At 35.3% G+C, this 12,039-nt stretch overlaps 1 protein-coding gene across 1 annotated transcript in view; it reads right to left on the bottom strand.

The window, feature by feature from the left end:
* Positions 1–12,039, bottom strand: part of RORB (RAR related orphan receptor B) — a 255,056-nt gene that overhangs the window by 39,949 nt on the left and 203,068 nt on the right. Inside the window, exon 4 of the mRNA XM_031939553.1 lies at positions 5,451–5,852. Coding sequence (XP_031795413.1) covers positions 5,451–5,852 — 402 coding nt within the window. The remainder of the gene's footprint in view (positions 1–5,450; positions 5,853–12,039) is intronic.

Here is a 12,039-nt window from a genome sequence, read left to right as displayed (position 1 = left end):
CCTCTTCCCTAACTAGCTAAGAGGTATTCTCCAACTTATTATCCCCTGAAAAGACCTTTGGTAGATCCCATTTAATTTGAGTCCTGCTCCTATCTTTACTAAGAGCTAATAGATAATAACAAGAAAATCTGCCCCTTTTTAAGTATAAATTTTGAATGCACAGTTATCTTTCAACAATGTATAATAAAAGCAAATATCACTGGCTATCTTAAACTGGATAGATCTTGGAATTCTAAGGAAAAGGGATTTTCAATATTTTTAAAATGTATGTATTTTTAAAAGATGAAAAGGCAGAGTAATAATATTTTCAAAACTCTTTTATCTTTTATAAACAAAAGTAGTGCATCGTTGAAAACAAATTTGTTGGCCAAGATCTTCCCTATTGCAATCTCCTGTAACTAAAAATATTCAATCTTCAGGGAGGAATTTTTTTTTTAAAATGAAGTTTATTTACATTTAAAAATGATCATAATTCTGTGTTCAGTAAACACACACACATACACAGAGTAAAACATAGAGGTAGCATATATGGTGGCTCTGAAATTAAATGATTTAGTGATTTGGCTTCTTAGTGATTTTCTGTGTGATTTTGGGCAGGTTAGTCTTCCTGGTGTCCTTACTTAGAAAATGAAAGGGTTAGACTGGAGACCTCTTGAAATCCTTCCAGCTTTAGATTTATAATGCTAGAAGGAGACAGATAATGACTCATGTTTATATAATACTTTAAAAGTAAGAGAGCATAGGTATTATTAAAGGAGTGATGTTTATTAGTTGACATTTGCAAGAAAGAGAGTTAAGGCTAGAATATCTGGATTCAGGCCACATGTCAAAGCTAATCAGACAACTTGACCTTTTGGTTTTACTGAATTGTCTGGTGGTTTAATGAATTTACTGGGTTATTGTGGAGTTGTATAGATAGAAGCTCAGTTATCTTTTATACTGAATGAAATGCCTTCATTCAGAAACATTCTCTATCAGACTCTTTGTGACCCCATTTGGGGTGTTCTTGGTAAAGATACTAAAATGATTTGCTATTTCCTTCTCCAGTTCTTTATAGATGAGAAAATTGACTGAGGCAAACAATGTTAAATGACTTGCTCAGAGTCACAAAGCTAGTAAGTATCTGAAACTGAATCCTGACTCCAGTCCTGATACTGTGCTACAATCCCACTGTAATTGTAAATCCCTGGGCTGGCCATGTTTCTGTCTTGGTGCAGGAGGTAATCTCTTTTCTCTATTCTCATAATCCTCTCTTCTCTACTGTCTTATAAGTCTTAAGTAATTTTCTACTTCCATATACTTTACTTCTATCTATTATCTATTATTAACCCTTTCTTTAAGGCTCAATTTGGATGCCAACTCTTTCATGAGACCTACTATGACCTTTCTTTTCCCCTTCTTCATCCTAGAGTTGAAAGTGATCTCTTCCTCCTCAGGTTTCTCATTGCACTTTGTCTGAACCCCTCTTTTGCACGTATCTCATTCTGCCTTATACTATATCTATTTGCTAGCTGTCTTTTATCTTTTTAGATATATAGTTCTTCACTGCAGAACTTGGGGTATACCTATCTTTATCTCTCTAGTGCCTAGCACAGAGCAATTATAAGTAGAAGTGCTAATAAACATTTACAGCATAACAATAAATTTGATAACTGAGACAAGAGGTTTGCTTTCTATTTTCTGTTTTTTTTTTTTCCCAAAATTTACATGAACAGTTTCTCCAATGAATTGGAATTTTGTCCTCACTTTCTACTTAACTCTTTGACCTAAGGTATACCCATTTTACAGAAAAGGAAACTGAGATTCAGAGTGATTCAAGAATTTGACTAAACTCACTGTGGTAAGAGTCAAACCAAGATCATTTGTTTCCAAGGCCAAATGCTTTTCTTGCTAAACTATACTGTTTTTGAGTTTTCCCCTCCTAGCTATCTTATACTCCCTAATTCAACCACAGACAGTCTCCATAATTTTGCTGTACATACATCACACCCAATATGTCAGCTCAATTTCACATTTTAAGTAAGCTCAGTTGACAGCTCCAAGATAAGTGCTATTTTGTAGACCTTGTTTGCCCTTCTTAATTTTATCCCTCCTCTGAGTCAATACTACAAGTCACTAGGTTACAATTTCTGGAAGGATTAGTTTTTTAAGGTGTTTGGATGTTGACACATCACTACTTTCATTTCTTCCATAAATAAATCTCTCTGGGAGGTGTGTGGTATATTCTTGTTCACTTTCTAGGCACATCTTTTAGAAAGATGCCTGTTCTTCTGAAAATTCTGTATTCTCAGCAAAATTCCTCAGTACTTACCTAACTTTCCATATTACCTAGATAACTGACAATGGGACCACTTTGGAATTTCTGGTAAATCTGTATTTTGACTTTTAAAAGAAATTTTAAGTTATTATGTATATTAAAAATGATAGCCTTTCCAATGAAGGATGGATTGGAAAACTATTAAAAAGCAATACTATTGTTATGCTTTCAAATTTACTAAATATTAAAATAATGACCTGCTTCCCTTGTTTATAATCTTGGAACACAGAGGATACAAAGGAGTCCCTTTGAAGATCAAAAGTTTGGTTAGCAAGATTCTTTGTTATAGTCTGGCATGACATGATAAGGCATGGAATATTATATAGTATAGTAAATGAAAAGCCCTATAATATAATATAGAATTAATATGCTCAAAATTTGTCTTTATTCAGATTCGCTTCTTGCCTTTCAAATCTCTTTCCCAAGCCTTTTTTTTTGGGGGGGGGCAGGTAGCTAGTCAGATACAAGAGTATATAGACACACTATTAACCAGCTACAGAAGACAGGCAGACATAACTATAATATAAGCACCTGTGACACCTGGCACCTTGGAGAGCGCCACGGGGTACTCAACCAATAAACTTGTGAAAAAAGGAGAGCTTAATGTTCTTACCAAGGGTCTTTTAAAAATTTAAAGCAAAATTATATATAAAATAGGAAGATTGATGATGCATTTCTTTCATTTGATCAGGATTATTAGTAAGAAATGAGCCTCTCAGAACTCTCAGAAGGTAGCTGTTGATCAGATAGGAGTTCATGTGCCCACTAGATGGCGATGCAGTTCTACAGAAGGACATATTTACAAAGAGGGGTGGTGGGGTAGGTGGGTAGAGTCACATAGAGTTTGTGAGAGGTCAGGGGTGGGACAGTTGAATTGCACTTCAGCTTCTCTGATAAGGAAAAAAAAATTGAAATTTAGTTCAGATGGGGAGAATTTTAAGAGCTCCATATGCCTTTAAATAAATCTGTTAAAAGCTGGTTTCATTTTGACTGCTAGAGTCTGTGATGGAAATCCAGGGTGCTACTAGAACTGAGAGAGTGAATGCTGTGGTTCCTGATATCTTAGGAGAATTTTCTCCTTGAGAGAATAGGGCCAGAGGAGAGGCTATCCACAAAAACTTCTTTAAGTAGCATCTTCTAAGTTTTTAGCTATAATGTAAGAATGAAAGAAAATCAATACTTATCTTTTGCTATTAGGGGAAGAACTTTTTCATGTGAGGGAAAGGACTATTGTTGTGGTCTACCTGGAAGGGTTTCCAAAAATCCAATATTATTTATTAATTTTATTTATTTGTCAAATATCAGTTCTGAGCAGTGCACCAAATGCTGAAACGAAATGCCAAGACAAAGTACAAGAATTATCTTCTTTCAAATAGATTATATTCTACCAAATGTATTGCTCATCTACCTCATAAAGGAATCAAAGTTCTAAGAGGTTTACCTTCTAAATAGTTTTATAGTTTTGAATATTAATTAATGTAGGTTTGTATCCTATGATTCTTATATACAGTAAAACTTACTGTTTCTGTGAGACAGAATTAAATATTTAAATTTCATATTTAGATACCTCTTCTATCATAGCCAGATGGTGGGAGGAGGGACAGAAGAAGGGGTGGATATATATGACACACCAGTCAGTAGCAGGTCATGGCAGCAAGGACCAAGTGTCTCTGTATGTGTGAGGGAGCACATACACTGAAAGATCTGGGATAGTTACCAAGTGTTCAAAGCCTATAGAATTGAAACTATGCTTAGACTTCCCCTGGAGTCCTATTTATAGGACTAGCCTAAGGCAGAAGCAGAGTAGGTGGTAGCCTACATGTTGTGATTTAAAGGCCCTAAAAGGTTCCAGTGACCAAAAATATCTCTCCCTCAAGCTGTCCATGATGCCTGAAATTCCCATATGAACCACACCTTTGGAGTAAAGTACAAAAAAGACCACTGTTAAAATCAAATACTTATCTAGATGGGGTCACATATTAAACCACAATCTTTCACTGAAGTTTGTTTCAATTACTTTATGAGGTTAGCTATTACATCACCTGGCTGGGTTTCTATGAAATGGAACAAAGAATAGCTATTTTGATGAAGGGGGTCATGGAGAATGGGGATCATGGAAATGGGAATCAAGAAATTCAGAGATTGGGGTTTGGGGACATTACAATATAGGGAGGGTTTTGTTGCTATGGGAAATGGGTACCAAAACTAGGCAACCTCTTCACCTATTTCATAATGTGATCTATTATAGGACCTACTTGAATAAGTCTTTTCTGACAGATTCTATCTTCTGCCATTATACCTGATAGCTTTCTAAAATGACCTAAATTATACTAGCTAGCATTTATATATAGCACTTACTATGTGCCAGGCAGTGTGAAAACTGAAGCAAACAGAGATGAAATAATTTGCCCAGGGTCATACAGCTACTAAGTATTTGAGGCTGGATTTGAACTTGTCTTTCTTATACTAGATCTTGTGCTCTATCTTCTGAGGAGTCTAGCACAGAAAGTTAAATGATTAGAATATTAAATGTGCAAAGGACCAAAAGGGGACAATTAGTATAAATCCAGCATTTAACAGATAATACAAAGTCCCAAAGTTTACTTGCCCAAGATTGCAAGACTGATTATAGACCCCAAGTCTATAGGAATTGCTCTTCTCATGATGTTAGCTACTGCTAGCACTACTTAGATATTTTACTTAGAACGTCCAGTAAGTAGAGTGTAGGCATCTTTAAGCCAAGTACAATTTTATTTTTGGCTTTGTGTGACCAGCATATAAGGCAGAGTCTGGCATACATCATGTGCTTTATAAATATTTGTTGGATTTACTTGATTGACAAACTTCCTCTCATTATACATATATCATTTATCCTCCAAAGATTCATACCACTGTAAAAAAAAATGCAATCTTCTTTATCTTTAGCATTTCCTCATTTCTTTTCTTTCTTGATAAAATAATTATTTTGGGGATTGAGGGTAACAAAAAGATTTATTGAAATAAGAGTAGAAGCCCTGCTTGATTCAACTTAAGTGATCAAAAGAGATTTAGGGAAATGTTCACATTGGAAATGGCTGACTATTTTTAGATTGAACTTTTAGAAAGTGTCTGAGAAGATGAACAGTTCACTTACCTATTTCAGTCATGGTTATCCCTGGTGCTAATTGCCCATTGTTGAAAGAGCTATAGGTAAACAAGTTGGGTACAGAAGTGAGGTCATAGATAGGTTCTTGCTTTATCTGTTTGATTCCAGTCATATCCAGTCCTGACTGATCTGGGGATGGCTGGCCCGAATCCACGTTATAATAACCCTCAGACTTTGGCAAGTCAATGACATGCCCATTGGAATAGGTGCCACCTGTTTCGTTGTTCAGGTTGTTCAGGCCATTGCTGATGCTGCTGCTGTAGACCCTGGCAAGGGCCTCTGCCTCCCCATTCTGCTGTTGCCGTTGTTCCTGAAGCCGTTGCTGGTGCTTCTGCACTTCTGCATATAGGCTGTCCCTTTGCTTCTTGGACATCCTCCCAAATTTGACAGCTGAGTTGGGGGGAAAAGCAGAAAACAAGATACAAGTTTTTTCTTCCCAAATCCTCAGAAATGACATTCCATCTCCCTTTTAAGTATCTTTGCCTGGAATATTTGTTCTTCTCTTTTCTACATCATAACTTCATTCATAGCTCAGCTCAAATGTCACTTCCTGTCAGAGGCCAATTCTGATTTACAATTTACAAATTGGTCTATATTCTGTTTACATGTCTCTTTGTCTCTCTGTGTCTCTCTCTGTTTCTCTCCCTCTCTCTGTCTCTCTCTCTGTCTCTCTCTCTCTTTCTATGTTTTTTTCTGTCTTTTTCTGTCCCTCTTCCTATCCCTCTACCTCTCATTTGCTTAATTAAGTATATGTTGTTTCTCTTAGTAGAAAGTAATCCCCTTTGAGGATTATAACTATTCCATTTTTTAAAAATTTAGTATAGTGCCTGACATGTAGTAGGCATGTAATAGATGCTTGTTGAGTTGAACTAATCCTAGCATCTTAAGTGACAGACACTAGCTCTTACTTGAGAACTCAAGGTTTCTCACTGCAAATAAATGCACTAACCACTCAGTTGTACTGGTCCGAGTACTGGGGTGTGTTTTCACTAATAAACAATTTAGAATGCAGTCCTAGATTTGACAGAGAGCTTAGTACTATCCTGCATAGAAGGAACTATATTTTAAAAGCTAAGAAAGGAGGAGTTAAAAATTATGTCTATGTAAATTTCTAGTCTCTATTAGCTTTTGAATTTTTTCTTTTGATTTAAGAGAAAAAATATGCAATGACCACATGACTAAAAAGCCACAGCTAGCGAGAATGATTTATTTATAGTCTCCAAATCTTGATTATATGCCATAAGATTACTAAATTCTATAGGCTAGCTTGTCTTTAAACCCTAAGACCTTATCATTGGCAATTTTCAGAGTTTTTCCATCTCTGTATATTTCTTTACCTTCTCACTGCCCCATCCCCAATGACACAAATTATTTCATAGAGGGACTTTATACATTTTCTAAGCATTGCAAACCTATATAATATAAAATACATACATACATACATATATATGTACATATGTATGTATGTGTCTTGTCTTAGGTTTCTCTAGCAGTCAGAGGCAAAATAAGTTTAATGAATTGAATTGGCATGAAATCTCATTCTGGCTGGAAGGAACCATAGAGTTCATAGATCAAGAGACATCAGTGGGATAGTGGTTAGAGCACTGAAATTAGGTCAATCTTGGTTTTAAATCCTGCCTCAAAAACACAGCTTACTGTGTGGCCCCAGGTAAGTCACTAAACTATCTTTGCCTCAATTTCCTCATCTGTAAAATGAGGGGCAGAGGTGGATTAAATGGTCTCTGAGATCCTTTCCAGTTTTTAGTTTTTATCCTATGATATAAATCATACCTGAACTGGAGATGCATTCAACATCCACTAAACATGTGCATAGAAAATCTCTTTGTAAATTTTTTTCTCTGTCTTATATATCAGGGCTTCTTAAATTTTTCCACTTGCAATCCCTTTATGCCCAAGAAATTTTTATGTGACCCCAGGTATATAAATATATAAAGTAGGTATACAAATAAAACATTTACTGGTAATAAATCACAATTTCATGACCCTCACATTCAGTTACAAGATCCCATATAGAGTCATGATTTGCAGTTTAAGAAGCTGGGTTCTATATAACTTTTCTCTTTAAGTACTATCCCTAACCATTCCAATGAGAAAAGGGGAAGTCAGCCTGAAAGTAGTTATGGACTAATAAAAAAAACTTATTTTTCTTTGAAGGTTTTGTTTATATGCCTTTGGAATAAAGCCTAATAAGGTATTAGTGAACGTGAAATTTTTTCTTTCTCCCTATGTGTGTTATTTGCTTTCTCAGATTTCATGAGTTCTTTGAGTTTGAGGATTTTGTATTCTACATTTTGTTACAAGACCACAAATGTCTATCAATGCCTCAGACATTAATAAATATTTATGTTTAAAATAAGAATAGGGATGAGCTGATGATGTTAATGATAATATAGAGGATCTCTATTGAGTATATATTTTTCTTTTTTTTTTTTTGTTTTCTTTTCTGTTCTTTTTCTTCTTATTCTTTTTTTTTTTTTTTTTTTTTTTTTTTTTTTTTTTTTTTTTTTTTTTTTTTTTTTTTTTTTTTTTTTTTTTTTTTGCAATGTCTTTCTCTCCTGCCCTCTGCCTCTCAACTTTTACTTTACTAGATTGCTGAATTATGAGCATGGATTGTAGGGTAGCACAGGCTGCTCAGTCCTCAGACAGAAGCAGCCAGTCTCCCTTATTGTTACAAGAAGAGAAAGCATTCGAGGATCTTACAATTAAATTTTCAACAATCTGTGTTCTTCCAAAGTTGAATGGGCTGCTGACTAGTAGGTATTGAGTTCCCAATCCCTGGAAGTCTCCTAAATTGAAACTAGATGATTTCTTGTTAGAGATATTATAGAAGGAATTTTTTGCTCAGTTAAGAGTTGGACTTGACAGCCTCTGAAAAGTAAGAGATTCTGGGTTGGAATTCTTACTAATACTTACTGCCACTTTAATTATACAATTCCATGAAGATTTCTCAGTTTCCTTTTCTACAAATGAGGAAGTTTGCATATATGGCATTCTTTCCTTCCTTCCTTCTCTTCCCTTTCCTTCCTTCTCTTCCCTTTCCTTCCTTCCTTCCTTCCTTCCTTCCTTCCTTCCTTCCTTCCTTCCTTCCTTCCTTCCTTCCTTCTTTCCTTTCCCTTCCCTTCCCTTCCCTTCCCTTCTCTTCCCTTCCCTTCCCTTCCCTTCCCTTCCCCTCCCCCTTCCTTCCTTCCTTCTTTCCTTCCTTCCTTCCTTCCTTCCTTCCTTCCTTCCTTCCTTCCTTCCCTTCCCTTCCCTTCCCTTCCCTTCCCTTCCCTTCCCTTCCCTTCCCTTCCCTTCCCTTCCCTTCCCTTCCCACATTTTTATCCTAAGCATGTACCCTTTCCATCTCTCCTTTTTCTGTCTCCAGTTCTGGGAACATTACTAGAAAGGGCATGTTAATCTATGGCTCCACATATTTCTTCCTTCCTTCCTTCCTTCCTTCCTTCCTTCCTTCCTTCCTTCCTTCCTTCCTTCCTTCCTTCCTTCCTTCCATTCATCCTTCCTTCCCTCCTTCCCTCCTTCTTTCCTTTCTTCTATCCTTATAACAGCTTTGCAAGTTAAATATTATTAGGCATTATTAATCGTCATTTTACAGATGAAGTAACTAAGACTAAGAGAGATGGTTCAGTGACTTGTCTTCTTGGTTACACAGCTAGTAAATGCCTGAGATGAACTTTGAATCTAGATTTTCTTGACTTGAAGTCAGATGCTCTTTTTACTTCTCCTTTTAAATAGTTTTTTTGTTGTTGCTGCTGCAAAAATGTTGCTGCTATTTTTTCTAAGATCCTTCCTTAATACTATTTGTAGATTAATCAATTATATGCACAAACCTCTATAGCAAAGCTTAATCCCTTGGAGAAACTCTCTCTCTTTTCTTGATGGAATAGATTGTAGGTACCATTTTTTTTTAACCTTTATATCTGTATCACTAAGCTTTTGTTTTTGTTTATCCTTCATATTTTGTACATCAGTGATGTAACCTGATGTTGACTTAACATGTAAATTGGGTTTAAGAGAAGCACATATAATTAATATGAAATTGGACATTTTTATGGTAGTCTTTACTTTGCTCTTGTATAAGGGGCTCTCCATATAACAATTTCTATTCCCACATGGGAAACAGTGGTGTATAGATGGGAATCTTGGCTATGTCACCAGAGGAATTGGGTTCAAACACATTCTCTCTTTTATTACTTATGTGGCCTTGGAAAACAACTGTACCTTTTTGGGTCTTAGTTTCCTCATCTGTAAAATGAACAAGATTGCATTAGATGAAAATTCTAAACCTATCATCTGAAATAAATTCTTGGATTTGATTGTAAGATCTGAAGAGGAATTGGAGTTTCTGGAGTTGCCAGGATAATATTGCTAACAATAAAGATAATTTTATTGTTGGCTGGCCAAATGGCACATCAGAGAAAGTGCCAAATTTTGAGTCACAAAGACCTACTATCTTCTTGAGTTCAAATCTGGCCTCAGACATTTACTAGCTATGCTACGTAATCTTGTGTAAGTCACTTGACCATATTTACCTCAATCTCTTCATTTGTAAAAGGAGCTGGAGAAGGAAATAAAAAACCATTTCATTATCTTTGCCAAGATTAACTCTAAATGGGATCATGAAAAGTTGTACATGGCAGAAAATGATTACTGATATTTCTAATATGAATAAGTGCTTATTAGTAGTGCATCACATAGTTAAATGAGTTTATTATGAAAAAATTTAGATTGCTAGAGATTGCCTTATGTCACTTTCTACTTTTTACAGTTTACGGCAATTTTTGTTTTTCACTTGATATATGTTGTTAGAGTAGATTAATATTTCCCTTGCCTGACTTAAAGATAAAACTTTTATACAAAAGAAACACTTTTAGAGTTATTCCAAAATCAAATATATCTTGTCAGTAAATTTGATTTATTCAAAATGGAGAGCTGAACATTATAAATAGATTGTTTTGAGAGGAATCATAATGACTACCATGTGCAAATATATCAAATAGCTAGAAGTATGCAATTAGACATATAATTATATGGACTTTGTAACTGAGCAAGAATGGCATTTCTGGGCTGAGGGAATGAACCAGAATGTTCTCAAAATCCTTGATGAAATATTAACTATACCCTCGATCTTTTGCAGGGTGAATCTGACTTCCTAAAGATTTTATACAATAACAATTATAGACTATAGCGTTATGGAGGAAAAGCATATTAACTGGCCTTCTAAATCAGAATAATGACCTATGTAATTCATGTTTCTTTTGGTCACAGACAAGGGCACTGTAAGATGTTTTGAACATAGTACTCTGGTGTAGCAACTAAATTTTGGGCATGGATGGGATGATATTTTATTTGGTTTCCACTTCAGGCTGTAGAAGTTCATTAGGAAACAATAATAATGATGATGATGTTGATACTTAAAATTAAGGATCAGTCTGCAAAGATGTCTAGAGTCTTTCCACAGAAAGATTGGACTTTACAGGCATAAAAAAACTCAGCTAAAAGAAGATTAAATAAAATAGTGATATTGGAGAGTTGGATGATTTATTTATTATACACACAATCTTGATTTTTTATCTTAGACCAACCTAGATTTTCATCAATTTGCTGTATAATTGAGAATTGCCACTTGGTGATAGTTGCTGTTTTTAGGATCATAGATTTAGATATGGAAGGTAACTCAGAAGATATCTAATTAAAACTTCTAATTTTACAAATGTGAATACCATTCCCAAAGATATAACTTGACTTGTTCAACTGGTAGAACCAAATTTGAATCCAGTGTAATAGATCTAGCAAATTTAACAAATCCCTATTCACTATGTGAACTTTATAAAAGTTCACATGAAAACAAAACAAAGCAAGACAAAAAAAACTTTAATCTGTCTGTTTTCTGGGAAGTTGAACTGGCTGCTCCCTGGATTTTCCTTCTAGCTTTGGGTCGATGAATCTGTTAGCCTATAAATAACTTCTTGTTGTTCAGTCATTTTCAATTGTTTCTGACTCTTTGTAACTTCATTTGAGATTTTCTTGGAAGAAATACTAGAGTGGTTTTCCATATCTTTCTCCAGCTAGTTTTATAGATGAAGAAATGGAATCAAACAGACTTAAGTGACTTGCCCAGAGTCACATAGTAAATGTCTGAGGCTGTATTTGAACTCAAGATGACTCATCTTGCTGACTCCAGGTCCAGTATTCTATTGCGCCACTTAGCTGCCACAAATAACTCAGGGATGGTGATAACTATTGAGGGGAAATTACAGAAATCTTAACAGCAATTATAGAGGATGTTCCAGCAGTTTAAAATGCTTGAATGGGCAGCCATGGTCAAGGGAAACTTTTTATGGCCAGTGGGACAGCCAAATACCTTGAACAATTGTCAGAATGAAGCAAGCTTCCCACTAATCTGGCAAATTAATCCCCCTCTCAGTATAGGTCTGATCATGTTATGCCCCTGTTTAAATGGCATTGATTTCCCAGCACCTCTCAGATGAATCATAAACTCTTCTATTTGGCATTTAAATCCATTTGCAATCTGGTTTCAGTCCATCCTTCTATACCT

This window comes from Sarcophilus harrisii, chromosome 1 (genome assembly GCF_902635505.1).
Source record: "Sarcophilus harrisii chromosome 1, mSarHar1.11, whole genome shotgun sequence".
In the NCBI taxonomy this organism is placed as follows: Eukaryota; Metazoa; Chordata; class Mammalia; order Dasyuromorphia; family Dasyuridae; genus Sarcophilus; species Sarcophilus harrisii.
Note: the sequence above shows the minus strand (reverse complement) of the source record. Positions and strands in the feature narration are given on the sequence as shown.